The following is a 21376-nucleotide window of genomic DNA, read 5'->3' as shown; positions in this document are numbered from 1 at the left end:
CTATCTCTATCGCATCCTTATCGTCGATCCTTCCGCTTCAGGTCTGTCCAGTCTCAAATCGTCACTTGCCTATAAACAGGGCAATTCGTCCACTTTAATCTATACCTTTCTCTCTTCTCATTTTATCCACGCGTTTGTGTTAACAATAACGTGTGTGAATAAAGATAGGTAAACTGGATGTGTGGGTTTGTGTTGTGTGTGAAAATGCGCGCGCGCGTGTGAGGAAGTGTGTGTGTGTGTGTGTGTGTGTGAGAGAGAGAGAGAGATGATTTACATGTATATTAATGTAATACAAAATAACATTAAGTTCATATTTGAACGTTTGGAATTACCACTTATAGAACACGATGCGACTCAGTCAAGAGCATTCTGATATTTTTTTCTTAATTTACGCAATTTGAAAAGATTTCGTATTTCATGAAATACAACACAAACTAGATATTTTTTATTCTATAAATCATTGATAAACGGAATATTACATAAGTGATATCAACGGTATTTTTTTGCATGTTATTCACATCGTGCATGCAAATACTTTGTAAAAAGGGCAAAATTCTAAAACGTCAATACATCCGTACATTCTCTCTTTATTTCCATTGGCAAAAGTAAACTCTTCCAATGTGACTGGTGTGGCGTTTTGATAAATGTGCCTTAAAGCTAAATGATAGCAGTTGCAGTAAAACACTAATTTCGTGAGAAAGTCTGTAAAACCAAGGTTAAGTATGACTATGTCATCGTGGATCTAGATATTGTACACTTACATAAACTGAACTTTGTGAAACATTGATTCTTGTAAAAATGTGAACATTTTTAGCAACCTCTCTTCTTAATGTTGGCACTTTCTTAAGACATGAAATACATTACACGAGCACACGCATCTGCTTATTGCGCCAGTCTTTTGATACAGCAATGACCTTTTTGTAGTCTGTGCTATCTTGATTAGATCGTAAAGTACTAATGTACAAGGTCGAGTTATTTAGTTCCGGTAAATGTCAGTTAGGTAGACATCTATTTACAATTTGGATTTCCTGGTTGCGATACCTGGCCCATTATCTGTACAGGTACACAGTAAGCATTAAGTTTAAGCATGTCACTCTAACAACAAGTTGTATAACTTCTTGTAATTGTTTAAACTTTTTAAACAATTACAACAAGTTATACAACTTGTTGTTTAAATTGTTTAAACTTTTTAAACAATTTGTTTGAAAATGTTAAATAGTTGTTTAAAAAGTTTAAGCAGTTGTTTAAAAGGTTCAAACAGAAGTTGTTAGAGTGCCGGGCTTAAACAACGTGCTAGAGATTTTAAACAGCGCTTTTACAGTGTATAGGGCGTAGCATTATATGTTTGGGGCAGTCGGAACGTAGCAAGTATTAAGACAGCCGCAGATTGGCCCATACAAAGTAACTTTTGTAGAAGTGACCGATTATTTTCGAAAAGAAAAGAGATAAAGTAGCGAAATTAGGATTTTAAAGGGTATTGCTGATGTCAGTATCAGGGGTTGTTTAGCCCTTTTATTTTTTATAGAAAATCGTATAAAGAAGAATAAAAACTAACTAACGTTAGATATGAATAAAGAAAAACGTCAGGGCTATCAAGACTTTAATAATTTTTGTAATACAATAAAACAAGTTTACCTGGCATAGCAGTTAATAGAGAACCCAAAACTTCAAGGAAGAGAGACATCGCTTAGACTAGCATCTCGATCTCTGGAAAACATATGTTGCATTGTCTAATTTGATTATATTAAAGCAGTCACTCCGCCATGTTGGCCAACTGTCAAATATAACTCATTAGTCAATGCTATGTTCTAGTTGAGTGGGTGTGATGACACACAAGAATTTAAAGGGGCTTTAACATTTCATAAGAGTGTATTTCATGGCCACCAAAAGCAGTCCAATGACCCTAAAAGATACATTATTATTCTTTCTATTAATTTTAACCTCAAATAAAATGCAATTAGTTCCCAAATCGGATCGCGAGCAGTCTTAAGGTGTGCGGTGGCCTTTATATATACAGTATATTTAGATGCAAACCCAGGAATAACACAATTGTCTCATTGGTTAGAAGGATTTTTAAGGAAATAATAATAATGACAGTAATAACAATAATGATAACAATAATACATGGAGAAAATTGATGATGGAGCCTTTTAAAAGAATTACGCAGTTTTAGTACGAACCATCAAACTGGGCATACTGCATGCTACAGTTTCACCAACGAAATCGACTCCAAACCGACCAATGATATATCACTGGAAATAACGCAAGAGCTTCGATCGGGTCTGGAGTCAGTTTCGCTGTGTGACTAGCACTTTTGGCGCCAAAATGATGAATTTGATGTATAAATGGCATGCGTTCAGTGATAGCAGTCTGTCAACTGAAGCGGCAAGCCTGTTGAAATAAAACTGGAAATTGACAAGAATCAACTCTTTATTCCACAGATTTACATGTACCTGTCTAGCCTTCCAAATGCCACTTATTAGCCCTTTGAAATGATTATTTTAAGTGGTGGAAACAGTACCTTTAAGCTTGAACAGTGAGGCGGGATCTGGCTATGGGTAGTTGATCATGTGATCGTTCATTGAGATAGGGACGTATTTGAAGACAGATGGACTGACTTCTAGAGAGATAGAATCTACGTTAAAGGTCAAGGAAATTCTACCAAAACTTTATTTCATCCGATTTAAAGGAAAAAATTGCAAAATATATATATATATATTTGGCTCGATTTCCGGTATCAGATGGGAAATAACATGGCATTTCCTAGTATGGGTTCATTATTTTTGGCAAAAATGGCAGACAATATTGTCGATGATGCCTCGAGACTAGGTGTCATGTAGGCAAGGAAACCTCTCTCTCTTTTTTCGCTTTTTATAATTTCAAATGCTTCATTTTTTTTACATCAATTTAAAAAATTCCTCATTTGTATTAATACATTTTGACTAATGATTATTTTGCATATTCCTTTAAGGGTGGAACCTTTTGTATGATGATAGTAACAAAAACAGTATAGATTTATTAGGTGCTCAAGGCGCTCCCTTAACCCGGCTAAGCTACTCTATCGTTACCTGTGTTAAGTGCAGCACATTGCGGATCAATTTCTTGTTGGGAGAAATATTTTCTCATGACATCGCCTCTCGTTTTAAACTGCCCAAGACAAGTTAGAATAACTTTTATCCGAAACGGATGAGGCGGAACGACTTTCCCATTTATCTACCATATTTAACGACCCTAGAGTTTGAAAAGACCTTTAATTACCTGTCATGAATAATTACTTTGGTTTCCAGTGGCTGGATGATGGCTCCTTTATTAATTGTACGTGATTGATTAGTTTTTAAAAAGATGCAAATTTGGAAAAGAGCATTGTTCGCCATGAATCTCTCTCATGTCCGATCCCCTTACTAATTGTAGACCTTTATTTTTTTATTTTATATTTTTTTGTTTCTTAATAAAAAGGAAAAAAAATTCGCCCCGGTTATCTGTTCCTATTGAACCTCGGATTGACCTGGCGGTTACCTGCAGCTAAATGTGGTATGATCATTAACCGGCCACTGACCTTGAGATTAAGCTCTCCATCATCTTCTATCAAAACGTTTGCATTTCTCACACGTATAGACTAGCCAACCAATGACCAATTCAAGGACGTCAGGATAAGAGATCATCTTGTCACAGAACAGCTCAATCAGTGTCGACCAGGACTGCTATAATTATTTTCATGTTTATTCTTTCCACTTATTTATTGATGCGGGAATCCAGATACCAGATATCGAATAGGAATGTTTTATTTATGACGTGAATCTTGGATCGACGGCGGCGTTTTTTATGCCCTCGTTTTACTAGAGGACGACCATATACGATCCGCAAAAGTTCTAGAGTATTTGAGTAAATTTGCAGTCTCTAACACTCAAAAAAAAATGAATCTAATCCAAGAATGCTATAAGAAGTGCTAGCTTATTTTTGGACATTTCTACGTGAGAATATAGTTTACTGAACCGGGGACGCTTCCGAGACACACACAGGAATTTGCTGGCATGGGTATCTGAACCTGGGATGTCCTCACTTGTATGACGTCCTCGGTTGATGGGTAAAATGTATGAACTTTACCGAAAAGTATTATGATAGTACAAATTGCACATACTCGTTACTCGTACACACACAATGAGTGCACATCAGTGCAATTACTTCATAATATATATAGGTCATTACAAACTCGCACACTCTTACACATACACACACACATGAATGAACACCATTACAGATCCCCATGGTCGCCCACATCCTCATAAACACCTCATCTTCTATGTGGATAAAACCAGGGGCCGGTTTCATAAAACTTGTTTTAATAACATATTAACAGTAAAAGGCTACTTGAAAAGCTACTAAATGGCTATCGAAATCCTTCAATTTAACTGGATGATGGTAAATTTATCGTAGAAATTAAGCATTTGTTATCAAAACAAAACTTCATGAAACCGGAACCTTGAGCTAGCGAATATGGGGAAATCATCCAACATATATTATACAGAATTTTAGTTCCTTAAAGGTCAAGTCCACCTCAGAAAAATGTTGATTTGAATCAATAGAGAAAAATCAGACAAGCACGATGCTGAAAATTTCATCAAAATCGGATGTAAAATAAGAAAGTTATGACATTTCAAAGTTTCGCTTATTTTTAACAAAATAGTTACATGAACGAGCCAGTTACATCCAAATGAGAGAGTCGATGATGTCACTCACTCACTATTTCTTTTGTTTTTTATTGTTTGAATTATACAATATTTCAATTTTTACGAATTTGACGATTAGGACCTCCTTGCCTGAAGCACAAAATGTTAAAATAATGGAATTGCACGTGTTCAGGGAGGAATGAAACTTCATTTCACATGACAATGACGAGAAAATACAAATATTTGATATTTCATATAATAAAATACAAAAGAAATAGTGAGTGAGTGAGTGAGTGAGTGAGTGATGTCATCGAATCTCTCATTTGGATGTAACTGGCTCGTTCATATAACTATTTTTTAAAAAATAAGCGAAACTTGAAATGTCATAACTTTCTTATTTCACATCCGATTTTGATAAAATTTTCAGTCTTATGCTTGTTGAATTTTTCTTTTTTTATTCAAATCAAGTTTTTGTTGGGGTGGACTTGTCCTTAAAGACTCCCTCTTTCTCCCTCTCACTCTCTCTCTCTCTCTCCCTTTCCCCATTTTCTCCCTCTCTCTAGCAAATCGATGTAGTTCATAATCTATCTTTATCTTGAATGTTTACCGTCTGTAGATAATTCCCGTTATGCCTATAATTTTGGCGCCATTTTATGACACGCTGCTTAATTTTCATCTATTTACTAAGTCGACCCGGAGAGAGGTTTTGCCGTTTCTTTTTCTGTGTATGGTAACTCCCGTAGGTAGGTAGGAACTCGGCTGGACAGCATTTTGCTGGTAAACGCCAAGCTTGTATATAACAAATATTATAGGAAACATTTTACGTCTAGGTTAATCAGTCATAATGGCTGACCTTATAGACGACAGACATTACTCTCGCAGGCCTTTTTAATCAAAGTGGAGACAATGGCAGAGTGGGGATTCGAACCCACAACCTTGCGATTACGAGTTAAATGCTCTATCCACTGGACCACACGACCCGTATGGCGTGAAAGACGGAAAGATAGGGCGATTCTGTTTTCCTAACAAAAGTAAAAAACAAACAAACAATTCCAAACAGACACCGCGGTTCATTGGCTATGTCATCGGATTATCATGATTATTGTTATGTTAAAGGTATGTGGTTAAAATTCGAGTCGCGTAGCTACAGAGTGGCGCCTAAAACTCTAATAATATAAGAGGCATTGAGAGCCCTATTGTTAAAAATTCAGTTTGGCCTACTCTAGGCAGAGAAGCTGTTTGTCATCATTTCTTTTCCCAATCCCTCCAATCTGCAGTCATCCCAACACCTCCTGCCCTCATGTCCTCGTACTGGTGCCCCTGAAGTCCTTCCGAATAATAAGATTCATGCTATGTGATCTGTAATTCATTAGACATAACGTTGAAGTGGCATGTTAAATCATGCAGCCCGCCATCGCTAAATCAAAACCATGATGTCTCGACGTCCGTGTCAGTAAACGGATATGGGAAAGGTCAAGCTAATCTCTGTGCATGTTCATCCTACTTTTAATAATTCCCAGTGGTATAGCATAGTCTCTTTTGCAAGCAGCTTTTCATTTTTTGTACGTTAAATTCATAGGTAACATTTCACTGTTTCATCGGTGGGAAATTCGCAGCACAATTTGAATCTGTTTAACGAAAAGAGCATAGTAGTCAAACATTTACTTTCGACAGAAGTAGAAGTATAGTAGTAGTAGTAGTAGTAGTAGTAGTATTAGTACTAGTAGTAGTAGTATAGTAGTAGTAGTAGTATTAGTAGTAGTAGTAGTAGTAGTAGTAGTAGTAGTAATAGTAGTAGTAGTAGTAGTATCAGTAGTCGTAGTAGTAGTAGAAGTAATAGTAGTAAGTATGATAGTATAGTAGTAGTAGTAGTAGTAGTAGTAGTAGTAGTAGTAGTAGTAGTAGTAGTAGTAGTAGTAGAAGCAGCAGTAGTAGTGCTATTATTACTACTACTGCTACTAATACTAAAACTAATATTGTTTCTACTACTACTACTTATACTGCTGCTGCTGCTGCTGCTACTACTGCTACTACGATTACAGTGCGTCCCCCAAAAAACTATACACTTTTGAAATGGCTGCCAAATAAAAAGTATATCACTTTTGGGGAAAAGACTTATACATGTATATATGGAAAGCCAATAAAGTCATCTTTCAAATGACACCAAAATATTGGAAAACTATTCATGCTTGAGTGAGCACTACCCACTTAAACAAAGGGTATGAAAATTAGGGTGGGCAGGAATTAGCCTTTCGGTTTCTTTCAGTTTTTGAGAGGCGAGTCCCTTGGAACTTGCAAACTTGATGGTGATGTGATGAATTAATGGTCATTCATTATCAATTTAAATTGTTAGAGCAAATTTCATGAATTATCAAACTGAAATTCCATGCATGAGTGAGCGTCAATTGCAATCTGTAGTACCAAAACTGATCTCAATTCATCAGTAATTTAGCATAACCCCCTTAACTTTGCAAGTTCCAAAGGACTGGAAGGCTAATTCCTGCTCACCCCAGCAAAGGCTACTTTCACAGGAGGGGTGAAAGGGGTAGAGAGAGAGAGAAACAGAGAGAGAGGGGGGGGGTAAGTTTTCTGTTGACCCATTACCCATCAACGTACTTCCCCCACCTAAGTCCTATCCCTATTCTGACTTCCTTGAACACATTGCTGAGATCCATTTGATAAAGTGAAAATTTGTATGTCATGTTCACTCATGCATTATATTTCAATTTATTAATTCTTAAAATTTGCTATAAAAACCTAAATTGATGATGATGATCATTGATTTATCAAAACACCCTCAACTTTGCAAGTTCCAAGGGACTCGCCTCTCAAAACCTGAAAGAAACTGACAGGCTAATTCCTGCCCATCCTAATTTTCATACCCTTTGTTTAATTGGGCAGTGCTCGCTCGAGCATGAATAGTTTTCCAAAATGTTGGTGTCATTTGAAAGATGACTTTATTGGCTTTCCATATATGTAAGTCTTTTCCCTACAAAGTGATATACTTTTAATTTGGCAGCCATTTCAAAAGTGTATAGTTATTTTTTGGGACGCACTGTATATACTACTACTACTACTACTACTACTACTACTGGTGCTTCTGCTACTTCTACTTTTACTACCACTACTGCTCCTACTACTACTATTACCTATACTAGTACTAGTACTACTACTACTTCTACTACTACAACTATATACTAATGTTAGTGTAAATACACCTGTTAGTTTACCAGGGGCGGTCTCGAAGCGGCGCCAGTATATGGGCAATTCGGCCAATGATGACGTCATTACCCCCGCCCCCTCCCTCTCTCCTCTCTCTCTCTAAAAGCCATCCTGTCCCTACTGTAGCACCAATCCTTATGGCAGTATTTGTATTTCAGTGGACTGTAGCATCGAATACACCAATGACGTCTTTAAAGTTATAATATTTCATTAAAATATCCATTAAGAAATAAACACAGTTGACAAACAGAAAACTTTAATGTTTGGTCATATCGGTTATAATATCAATTTCCTCTTTTTTTTCCAGTATCAAATCACAAAATTTCACCGACTAGGCAATACATAACGATACCATAGTAAGACATATTACCAAAAAGAAATGATATAAATATACAAGAATATGAAAACATCTCTGAAGTTTGAAAGTACGTAATATACACACGTCAATACAGATAGTAAAATGAACAAAGGTGGGTTACATGCGGGCGTATAAGGTGTCGCATAAAAATGAGCGCAATGAGCGTTCGCATACACTCCATACATACAAACAACTGAAAGAATTTAGAACAATCGGTGTTACACTGTGCATAAACATGTGTGGGGAAAGTACAGGGTATACAAACATACATTTCGCAGAAAAATGAGTACATATTCAAAACTAACATGTCTAGAATGCCATCTGATTCAAAGAGTAGGTTTGTCACCGAAATATGTCATTCTTTGTTATTGATGTAATATTTTTTTGTGATATGGGGCCAATATCAAGCACGCTTGATACCAAAATAATGCTAACCAAGCTTCTGCACATATAAATTTCAATCTAAGTATGACTTTTGACTATTTCGCGATTCACAATTTGGGTTGTATGTCTCTCAAAATCGTACATGTAGTTACTGCGTAGAGAAGCAAATGCTTATAAATGTTATTAACACCTTTAAAAAATCTTATAACTTCAGAAACGGGCTGTATAGTTGGACTATCCTGTGGAAAAAAGTTCTGCTCTTCCAGCCTTAATTCACTGTAACATAATATACGCCAAATGATATCAAAGACAAAACAAATTCCCACCATAAGTTATGCTGTGACGTCCTAATTTCATGGATTATATCTGTTTATTTGGAAACCCCTGTCATGCTTGTAGTCCAGGCACGAGGAAAAATTGGCAAAATCCATTATGGCCGCTAAAATATGCTAATTTACCAATGAAAAAAGGCTGCAAACACATTGTCCATAAAATGTCTCTGATTGTGACCCAGGAATAATGCCTGAAAACAGGATTTATTTTAAATATACAAATGTTCCTTGAAATTCAAAATGGCTGCCATAGACCACTGTATAATCTTTTATGTACAGTATGAAAGGGGAAAATATTTTGACAAGAGTGATTACTAAAATGCTTTAAATTGTGGCCTAAGCGGTTGTAGTACCGTCTGAAAACATTATTGCTAACGAAATAATCACTACTTATGTCATGTATGTGATAAATGATGTGTTTTGATATTACAAATGACTGCCATACGTCCCTGACTATACTATGAACAATTTGAGTGGAGGCAAACAATTTTGAAAACACTTTGGCTTTGCCTGACTACAAGATCCCTATAATTTTGATGTAAGAGCGAAACCTGCTGTCTGGCAACATGATTTTTAGAGATATGCATCTATCCCATTTATTTTGCCGTATTAGGTGATAAATTCTATGTTTTGAATTTCAAAATAGCCGCCATAAGCCCTAAGAGTACCATGTACAATGCGAAAGGCGAAACGTTACCTTTTCACAAATATGAGCAATAAAAATGTAAAATTTGTGGTGTTAAAACTGACACCAATTGGTGTTAACAGAGGACCACACCCTGAGGTGTTAAAAGAACACCCTAGAGATTGAACATAACACCAAAGAGTGTAAATGTAACAACCATAGGTGTTGTAAACACACCTATAAGTGTAAAACTAACACCACTAATTTAACACCGGTGTAAAATAACTTGTGTGGTCCTCAATGTACACCGGTTAACACCAGAGTTTTTGCTCTGTGTGTGATCTATGAGTGAAGTCTGTATACACTATTTATAATAAACTTGTCATTGCTTTAGGAATCATGTGTTCCGACAGTATTTACATGTACCTCATACAACAAGCGTGTTGTTCGTTATTCCGAACGTTCGTATATATATGCATTTTGCATGTTTTGCAAGGTGTGAGCGCTTTGAACGCCTAGCTTTGCCGAGTGATATAGGAGCGCCTTGAGCACCCAACAAGGTGGATATGTGCGCAATATAAATACCCTATATTGTTATTTTTATTATTATTTTGCAGCCAAGCAAATCCAAATAATGTCAGCATTAACAACGTGCATTTTAGTGCTCACTCTTGTGACAATTAGTTTCCACTTTCATCTTGTGCATGATAAAGTATACAAGAGTCTATATCGGATATTTTGAATTTCAGGAAAATAAATATTTTGTAAAAAAAACTGTTTTCAGACATTATTTCACTCCTGTTTCACAACTGCAGACATTTTAAAGTGAACGTAGGCGCACTTTGTGATTTCGAGGATTACTATGCATATTTACATCTTATATTTCGTGACGATCAATTTATCAAATATAAATTATGATGGTTTTCATGTAGCCCCCTCTCCTGGCTGCTATTGCTTCAAGCACCTCTGTGCTTATAATAGCTGGCCCCTGTATTTTACCGAACTATATCACATGCTTAGGTATGATTTAATTATCAGTCTTGTTTGTATTATTTACATTGTATCTTTTAAATTGTCACATTTAATTTGTATTCATTTAATTATGTGAACATGTTAATCTATCATTGATTTCTGAATAAAATGCAGAAACTCCTGCAAAAAAAATATTTTGACGGCCATATTGGATTTTGCCAATGGCGGAAAAAATTCAACGTTACAGGATTGCTATCATTGGGAATCGGAATCAGCACCCTCGAATTGACAAGAAATCATGAAAATCATCGAGTATATCGAAAAACAAGTCCGGTCCATTTTCAATGGGGCCTTGCCTGGACTAGCAAATCACATTGTCCTCAGGCACTCTGCTAATACGCTAAATTATTTCATTAAAAAAGCGGAGATTTAATTTTTTTCGCTCAAATTTATTTTGCTATTACCGATTTTGGGGACAAGGTATCGATAGGCCTTTCGCCTCTGTCTCTCCACTCTTTAATGTTTTGTTAAGGATATATACTTTGTTTATCCATTGTTATTGTAAGCATTTATGGTTATTGTTTAACTTTTTTACGATTGTGCAATTTTGAAGTAATTTATACTGACCAGTCGAAAATAAATTGAATTGACATTACGTGTTTCATGGCTATTGATTTAAATTGATTTGAAGAAATATAAATGTATATCTATATAAACCAAATAATATCTTTATAATGATATACTACACTATATTTGAAGGCTGATGTTATGAAAGCAGCATTTGTCATTAAAATAAATATTCAACCAGGTATAATTATTTCCAGGCTTCAAACCAATATATGAATCAAAGTCTACTTTCTGATGCTAGAATACAATAAACATTATAATTCAAACAAAAACAGCCAATATACTATTAAGATACACATGATATCATTTTTACGCGTAACGATTTTTTAAAGTTTATACCGCACTGCAAAATATGAAATTCACAAACTTACACGTTTAAACGACCTATATTATTAAAAATATATTCTTTAAAACTACCTAAGTTTTGATAACAATTTTCACACGCACTACAATTTATGTGTTGATTTCAAGGCATGACATTTATGTTGGAAACAATATTCGGTGATAGAAATAACGAAAAAAAATCATCAAATATTCAAAGTATTAATTATATTGAATTGATGAGGCAAAGCATCGATGATTATCAAAATTACATCCTGTATAGACAGATAGAATATTAGACTGTATGCATATCTGTTATATGTTATTTATATAAAGCTGATTTTGGTAGTACAACACTTATATCACAAAATATGTAAAAACACACAATAATTAGCTCGATTTGTAAATAATTATATACAATATAGAATTATACATAAAATACTTGTTTTTTTTCAAGGGGGCATCATTTAAATCAAATTAAATCAATACAAGAATGTACATGTATAATAGCTGTTCCACAATTAACATCTGGTTACAAAAAGCAACATTTTCAAATGAAAGCCAACCTCGTGTGCAAACCCATTGAAAGGAGAAAAAAATACAGATGCTGGGCTGAGATTCTATATAACGTGGCAATTCCGATCCCCCCCCCCCCCCCCCCACCCCCACCCCCTCAACACGAGAAAAAGGAAAACACTGAAGATGAAATTGGACAAAAAGTTAATTGCAAGCAAACCCAACACTCAAAGAGGATATAGAGATTATTGAGCATTATGCAATTACGTAATCGCGCCACCATCTTAGAGGCTGCATGAAGCCATTGCCTTGCATGCGTTGGTGATTTCAGCTGGCGCATCTCCGACAACTCCATTTCCACGTATTTCTATATCCTCTGAGGGAGGGCGCTATGAGATTGTAACGTCGTATGCACGAAGTCTTACGCAACAGTTACATCGCCGAAACATGTAGCAATTTAGTTGGTTCCATTGTTGTGACTGCAGCAGTCGTGGTGGAATTACTTCGGAGCCCTCGTCAAGACTTGACTTATATGTTAAATTGAATATAGTTTGAATCATTTGATCATTTAAACGACGAGGGCGCTCTTTACAAGAACACCTTGAACCATATTTATATGTAAATTGGTAATGCCAAAAGGAAACATGTATAATATCAAACTGAAAGTATTTTCCTTTGTATTTTCGGGCGACTAATAATCATCTGCATCAGGATCATTTATGAATGACAAAAAAAATCCTCGAAATGCATATATATTATCATTTTAAAATTCTGTCAGCATCAATCTAATAAGAATCATTAATCGTATAATTGCAAACATCATTCTCATAAAACAACATTCTTTATCGATGGAGTTAATAGTCCAAATTCTTTAGCATAGGGTTTTTTGTTTGTGCGTGTGTGGGTGTATGTGTGTAAGGCATATTTAGCGTCTCCATTGTTTCAGTTTATCTTGTGTTTTTTTTTCATCTTGAAATAAATGTAATTGTGTAAATAACTGTTACAGTCCATTCTCGTTCGCTTTGTTTCCGTGTTTGATAACTTTGATATTCATGGTCGATGAAATGTTCGTAGCACATTCACTAAAAGCTCGTTTCGAACTTGTTTCTCTCTCTCTCTCTTTCTCTTGTCCCTTTTTCACACTCCAATTTGTTGCTTCCCGTTTTCACTCTGCATCAATGAGACTCGCAAGTTTGTGACGTCACAATTCCCTGACAATGGTTGAGTTTGTAGTCTTGCGACCAGACCGTGACTTCACCAAACCGTACAGGTTGTATTGGGTACCATGTAGTCGTCTTTAGTGCACCCGAATACCTCGGCGAATTCAGGCATGTTTTGCGCAGATCCAATCGTTCTAGGAAATACAAATCGAATTGAAAACAAATGAAATTTCAGGTGCGTTGTTTAATCCTGTCACCCTAGTAACTATTGTTTAAAGTTGTAAACAAATTGTTCAAAATTTTTAAGAAGTTATCTAAAAGTTTAAATTTCCCAAAAAAAAATAAAAAATACAATTTTCAAGAGTTTTAAACAACTGTTGTGACAGATGACAGGGTTATTTTTTCTGTGTATGTGATTATTGCATGGTCAGCTCCCATCCCCCTTACTTTGAAAACCATTCAAAATCTTCTGCTTTTTGGATGACGTGCAAGGGGTTTCTGCCCAGACCTCTCAAAATATATTTTAGTATAATATACAGATGGGGAGGGGGTAGAGTAAAAGAGTATCAAAATACACTTCTTGAAATTCAGTGAGAACTTTCAATATTTCTATATTCGCATCTTCCTATGATTTAGCACCCTTTTGATCAAAAAGTTTATTTCATCTTACGGTTGAATACATTAGCCCGTATTCTGAAGTCAGGTTTAAAATGTACTAAAATTATTGGGAGCCAATTTTTTTTTGTAATCTGTTTATACTGTATATTTCTTATGATTACTATATTGTTTACTTTTGCCTTCATAATGAAGAAAAAAAATCGGCAAGACCCTCCGTTTTACTTTAAAATACAAATGTCATATTAGTTTCTTTTTTTATTTGTTGAATTGTGTTCCTTAAGTCTAAGATTATGTTATATATTTTTTTATTATGTTTTGCAGTATTTTCGACCTTGTCATGTTACATTTATCATTTATTATGTTGTGAAACGGAAATCAATCAATTCAAATCAAATCAAAAATACTTCGAAATACTTCAGTTATCATTCACAAACAATTTGGATGCCATCCGAGTTAATAAATTGGATGTGTACTCTAATGGATTTGTTATCAATTTGGCCCTCCATAGTTAAACCACAACTTTAAACCAAGGATTTATAAAAACTCGAGTTCAGAATTCGGGCCATTGTCTCTAATGATATAAAAATCACCTGTATCTTCCAGGAGCATGTGACGCAGTTAATATCCTTGCCGTAAGACCTTCTGGTCTAAATGAACTACACCATCCCTGTAAAGAAGAAGAATATCGAATACTAAATGTATAATGATTTGTGTGTCTTTATATTTGACCTATTCATAATAACGTTTTCATAAATAAAACAACGCGAAATTTAGTTTTGGGATAGACAGTATGTTATTATAAATATTATCATTATTATTATTGTTTATTATTATTCATTTATTTGACAATTAAAAACATACAAAAAATTTGTACAATAAAAAAAAATTGAAATTGAATAATTAAATATGGATAAGTAGAAATGAAAGAAAGGAAGAAAAAAGTAAGAAAATGGTTTTTACATGGGCCAGGGCTCGCGAAAGTAAAATTCGGTACTATTGCCCAGAGGCAAGCAAACCCTGAAATATGTTCACAATATGTATGATTAAATACCTAAATAAATATCAAGATTCATATCGATGACGAATGATTGGGTATAAAAGTCAGTCAGTCAGTCGAGTACAAAGTGACATTTATGCATAATACACATCAGCAAAACCAATAGTAGAAATTTCTCATATGATCTAAAACATGTTGAAAGTAGTAAATTTGGGTAATTAAAAGAGGCCTTTAATAAATGTGGATTCTTAATATCACACTCATCTTAAAAATCATGATGGTTGTAAAACCATACTTATGACCTCTCCTTCCCTGTTGGTTAGAGGGGTGGCTCCAGGCCATCTTGATAGGAGGAGCAAGTACGCTATAGAAATGACGTCATTCATTCCTTGGGGAATAATAGTGGGATTGTATAGTAAAATAACCCAAAATCTCACTGTAAAAACTGTGGTGTAAACTGACACCAACTGGTGTTGATAGAGGACCACACCCTGAGGTGTTAAAATCACACCCTAAAGATTGAACATAACACCAAAGAGTGTAAATGTAACAACCAAAGGTGTTGTAATAACACCTATACGTGTAAAACTAACACCAACAATTTAAAGGGGAATCCAGCCTTGGCCATAAAATGTTGTGTTGGGAAGGAGAAAAATAAATTAAACAGAATGGTGAAAGTTTGAAAGAAATTGGACAAGCAATAAGAAAGTTATAGCTGCTTTAAAATTGAGATCACTAATACTATGTAGATTTCAAATTGGCAACTGGGTAAGTAAATTATGACAAGGGACAAGGACAACTTTTCCATAGGCCATGTACTTTATTATCAGGGATTTGTGGTTTTCTCCTAAGTACCCATCCCCCTGGGGCAGTAATCTAAATACAGTGCGTATCAAAAAAAAGTTTACACTTTGAAAAAGTCCTGGGAATTAAAAAATACACAACACGTGGGTAATTTTTTCACATATAATCTTGGGTTTGGGTCTCATCTATCCAATGAAAGTAAAAGTTTTGTCAGAATGTTACACTTGAGTGAGCACTGTCCATTTCTGTAAAGCTCGCAGAAATCTGTTTGCGCAGAAATGCTCGTTTTCATGCTGTGTCAAGTCGAAAGGACGAAATCAAACTGACACTACGAAAGATTTATCATACATTTTCCTTGCACTTTTAGGCAATTGGAATAAAACGGATACATTCAAACATTTTGTGACAATTTTGCCACCCAAATTGAAATTTCAACACTCAATAAGCACAACCTTTACCCTATTTGTGCCAGCTGGACCTGAGGACATAACTGAATCTGAACAAAAGTTTATATCAGACATCTCCAGCATTTTTTCACCACGTTTTTTGTCATTGAAAGTTGGTTTACATTTCATTTTTCATTTAATACTTGTTTCTCCACACTTTTCCCAAGCTTAGCAATGATTAACAAAATGAAAATCAAGCTTAAGCCATTCCATGTAAATCACAGCTCAGTGTAAAGCAAATATCGTCACGATGGCCTCGGTGTATGGGGGAGTGGGGTGGGGCAAAATGCACTCTTCGAAGTGTTTTGGGCAAGGAAACAAGTCAAACCATGTAGAAGATATCTTCAAATCAATTTTACCAGCTAAATTCCATGTGTTTTTCATGATTAAGGGCTACTTTTATTCGCATAACTATTTCAAATTTCTGCGCAAATCATTTTTCACTAACTTTTCAAAAGTGAGTGGTGCTCACTCAAGCGGAAATATTTTTCGACGTTTTCATCGTCATTTGCTTTAATGGACCTGTACCAATGTTAAATCTGGAACAATCTTCAGGATATTACAAATGTATAATTTTACAGGATTTTTTCAAAGTGTAAACTTTTTTTTGATACGCACTGTATATCCCATGTAGTATATTGTTTTATGTCCTCATGAAAGAAAAATATAATTTGAAATAAAACTTTTGGGAAAAATGACATTTTAGCCATAATATGTATTGGAGTACATGGAAGAGTAGTCCTTGCCTTACATCACTATGACATCCCATATGCGGCCAATTTGAAATCTCCATGGGTATAGTGATTACCAATATTTACAACTTTTAAAAATTCATATCTTTTTGTTTGTCCAATATTGTTCAAACTTTCACCTATCAACTTGTCTGATTTTTCTTTTCCTTATAAAAACAAGTTTTTATTTGGGTTGGATTCCCCTTTAACACCGGTGTAAAATAACTGGTGTGGTCCTCTATGTACACCTGTTAACACCACAGTTTTTGCCGTGTATTTTTCATGATTTCTTTTCTTTCGCCTTCACCTTTTTCATTTTTTCTCCTCTTTTGGGGGTGGGCATACTACTTGAAAATTCAAAGGGGCGGTCATCCCCTGCCACCATGTGTCCACCCCCCCCCCCTCCCATGCGACCCCGCCCCTGCCCCCGAACATGTATGTAATCCCTTGCCCTACATCGCTACCGAGTGTGAAATCACATAATTCATCGTTGAGATGCCAAGACACGAACCTGAGCGAAGCTGAGGAAAAATAGTTGTTCCTGCGTCATATCTAACCCCGGGAGTGTGGGCGGTGTCTCACCCGTGTCGGCTACTATTGTCTTATATGCCTAGAATGACGTCATAAAGGAAAGAAACAATATTGAAATTAGGTAAGCTCATGGTCGATCATGCAATACGAATGAATATAAAGCTGTTCCACTTGGCAACTTTGACAATATATACGAATAATTAGACCAGTATTATTGTTCGTGTTCTCACGGAGTTTCCAAATCAGAATATTAGATTCCATGTATTTTTCAAGGTTCATTTTTGGGGGAGTTGCAAATTTCTTGTGATTAAAGTTAGTCTCCTTCATAACCTATGCCTGCTTCTATTGTCATAGGCGGATCCAGCTTTTGGCGAAAGGGGGGGCGCACTGCCGAGCGGTGCACATATTTTTGCACTTCACCGGCGCCATAAAAGAAAATGTTGAAAAAGAAAAAGGGGTAATGCCTGACCCTGTCAAAACACGCACACGCACACACACACACACACATGCATATATATATATATGACTCATACCATATAGATATACATGACTCATGAGATAGAGACACATATTTCACCGACAAATTAATGCGAGCGCGAAGCGCGAGCTGAAATTTTTACAGTATACTGACCTGAAAACAGGAAAAAGGTGCCTGTTTAGGACTGTTTGTAGTAACTCATGAGGAGGATACATATCTCACTACACAGATAATGCGAGTGCCGAGAGCGAGCTGAAATTTACTTATATTCTGACCAGAAAGCTTGATATTCTAAGCATTCTTGGTACCAATGATTAAGATGGGTATCTAAAAAAAATGCGAGCGCGAAGCGCGAGCTTAAAATTTTGATATTTCGATCTGAAAACATTACAGTTTAATGTACGTTTTAATAAAGAACAAGATTATATCCAACAAAAGATTATTGCAAATCGAAGCGGGAGTTCTTTTGAGGTTCAGAACTAAAAACGGGACATTCTATTCACCTATTTAATCATGAAAAGTATGGGGTTTTGCTACAGAAATGATGCGAGCGCGAAGCGCGAGCTGAAAATTTTTATGTTCCAATCTGATAATTTGAGCACGATTTTTAATAAAGAACGAGTTGTGTAGCTCAATCTCGTTTGCTGATTTCTGTGTAACATTACCATCTTATTGTTTTTGCACATGCGGAATTATTGGGGAGGGCAAAACGATCATTCTTGACCGCGGCGCCGATCTAGATTTGGTTAGCAATAGGCCCTTCTTCATTATTCTACCGGCGCTTATTTATTGAAATCAGGGGACGCTGATCATTCTTGACCGGCGCCGATTTAAATTTAGGTGGCGCCGGTTAAGACAAATGCAGCGCCGATTTGTCTTGACCGGCGCCGATTTAAACAAGTAGTAGTGATTATTTTTACCGACGTTACGTAAGATTCAGGCAGCGGCAATCCATAATCGACTGGCGCCGATCTAGAACCAGGAGGCGCCGATTATTCTTGACTGGCGCCGATTTTTAACCAGGTGGTGCTGATTATTCTTGACCAGCCCCGATTTAGATATAGGTGGCACTGATTATCCTTGATCGGCGCCGGTTAAGAACTCAGGCAGCGCCGATTTTTCTTTACCGGCGCCGATTTATAACCAGATGACGCCGATTGTTCTTGTCCAGCGTCGATTTAGATTTAGGTGGCGCTAATATTATCCTTGATCGGCGCCGGTTAAGACTCTGGCAGTGCCGATTTTTCTTGACTGGCGCCGATTTATAACTAAATAGCGCTGATTATTCTTGTCCGGCGCCGATTTAGATTAAGGTGGCGCTGATTATTCTTGATTGGCGCCAGTTATATGCAGGCAGCGCACTGCTACCGGCGAAGTTGTTGGGAAAAGGGTAGTTAAAAGAAAAAATAAGGAAGATGATATGATTACGCTTTGCTGGGGATAGTCTTTCCTTTACTGTTGCTAATGTTATATCAGTGTATAATTTTTTTTAAGCAGCGCCTTTTCCCTTTCTTTCCTTTATTTTTGATTTTTCAAGCGATGCCTTTTCTTTCTTTTACTTTTTTTTTATTTTCTTTATTTTGAGCGGCGCCTTCGGCGCCGCTCAAATATTAGGGGGGGCGCGCGCACCCTGCGCACCCCCCCTGGATCCGCCGATGATTGTCTTACATGCCTAAAGCATGCCTAGGGTGACGTCATAAATGAAAGAAACAACATGGAGATTAGCATGCTAAATGGTTGGTCAGGGATGAAGATAATGGTCGTTCAATTGTAATCAAAGATGTATAGTAAGACAATGTTTTAAAATATTTTGGTAAATGTTTTAAGTCATTAACACTATTTTCGAGAAATTAGTAAAGGATTCATCATTATTTGCAATGATCGGTTTTGTAGGTTTCTGGTGCCAAATACTATCTCATATATTATCCCTATTCCCTATTGAACTGCGAAATGGGTTCGTTTTCATGGAATGTCTAATCAGCGATATTGTCCTAACAAAAATATTTTCAACCAATCAGATGAAAGTATATCATTAGCTTTTAACAGTTTGCGATAGGAATTACAGACGAGACACTTCACACGATACATCTAGTCCTGTAGGCTTCCCGCCCTTATACTTTAGCACATGCAACACTAGTCTACAGGACTGAACATATCTGGAAGCGAAAAGTATTTATGCTTACCCTAAATGCTTGTTTAATGCCTCCGTTGTCTGCTATATTTTCTCCTTGCGTCATCTTGCCATTAAGCTGAATGATACAAAACCGGAAAAAAATGCAAATATGAAATAAAGCTCAATAAAGGGGAGTAGTTTGCAAGCAGATATGTGGGCAGATCAGCTTCAATATCTAATATCTTTTGGTTATTATGACAATGTTAATAAAAAAAACCACAGTGAAAACTCGTGAAGAAAGCAGTAATAATGAGCCAAAAATTGCGAGGGGGGGCAAAATGTCCTTAATGTCGAGAGCGAGCAAAGTGAGTGGTTTAAAATTTTGAGCTTTTCAAATTGAAAATGTAATTTTGTCATAGATATTCGCAAAATGACATAGGCCTATTTTACTCATTTTCCTTTAACTTTCTTTTTTCTCCTTTTTCTTCTCTTTGTTTGGTCGGGGAACTTCGGGGGGGGGGCATGCCCCCAACTCCCCACCTGTACGACAGTCGAAGGAAGTACTTACATTCATATCGTTTTCAGGCATGATGTATGCCGAGTACTGATCTACTATACATTCGGCCCTGCTTTTAAATGCTTCGATCGAGCTGTTACTCCACCACTGGACTAAGTTACCATCCTTGTCATATCGTCTCCCTGTAAAAAAAAGAAGTAGAAAGAAACAAAAAGAAAGAGGATTGACATCGATACAATTTACAACTTTAAGGCACACATTCCTAGAATTTGGGAGGGCGCTTTTAACATACAAACACGCTGTGTGCGGCGCCAGCTGTACAATTACACCAACACTATACACCCTTAAGGCATGGTCACACCGCCCGAGCGTTGTTGGAGCGGTCGTGGAGCGGAGAGAAAAAAATCATCACCGTTCGCTCCCGTCAACCATTTTCGATTTTGATTGTTTTTATTTTGTTTTCGATTTATGTTTTTTATTTTTCCCCCAATTTTGTGAGCGAAATTCGACCCCCACTCCCTACCGCTCCACGACCGCTCCAACAACGCTCGGGCGGTGTGACCAGGCCTTTACGCAGATGCCATGTGATTGTCAATCCAGACAATAACTGAGCCTATGCTTTTATTCGTATATTCAAAAACTAAAACGCCCTGGAGAGATTATTTGTTTTATTGCAGCAATATAAGTGCATTGGGTAATTAATCAGCATTATTCAAGTGGGCCTGTATTACAAGACTACACTACACAGAATGTTGCATTATGGGTTATGAACCTGGCCGGATATTAGTATTCAAGGGCTAGAGATTGCTGCTGGTTCGTATCGCATTTACATGTAAGACATTACGAACGGCTGGTAAATCCTTTCTGTTGATCATAATCATCATTGTCGTTGATTCAGGTCCTATAAGAGAAGGGCCTCCATCTTTTACACTTTCTAAAATAAAATTAAAGGATTTT

At 36.3% G+C, this 21376-nt stretch overlaps 1 protein-coding gene across 2 annotated transcripts in view; it reads right to left on the bottom strand.

Annotated features, from left to right (window-relative positions):
* Window positions 1–12798: 12798 nt before the first annotated feature.
* Window positions 12799–21376, bottom strand: part of LOC121427596 (neprilysin-1-like) — a 44101-nt gene continuing 35523 nt past the window's right edge. For both annotated transcript variants that reach the window (XM_041624070.1, XM_041624069.1), the window contains exons 17-21: window positions 20471–20601; window positions 19973–20038; window positions 17292–17390; window positions 14393–14469; window positions 12799–13378 (exon numbers count right to left, since the gene is read on the bottom strand). In XM_041624070.1, coding sequence (XP_041480004.1) covers window positions 13279–13378; window positions 14393–14469; window positions 17292–17390; window positions 19973–20038; window positions 20471–20601 — 473 coding nt within the window. In that variant the 3' untranslated portion in view covers window positions 12799–13278. The remainder of the gene's footprint in view (window positions 13379–14392; window positions 14470–17291; window positions 17391–19972; window positions 20039–20470; window positions 20602–21376) is intronic.

This window comes from Lytechinus variegatus, chromosome 14 (assembly GCF_018143015.1).
Source record: "Lytechinus variegatus isolate NC3 chromosome 14, Lvar_3.0, whole genome shotgun sequence".
Taxonomy (NCBI): Eukaryota; Metazoa; Echinodermata; class Echinoidea; order Temnopleuroida; family Toxopneustidae; genus Lytechinus; species Lytechinus variegatus.
Note: the sequence above shows the minus strand (reverse complement) of the source record. Positions and strands in the feature narration are given on the sequence as shown.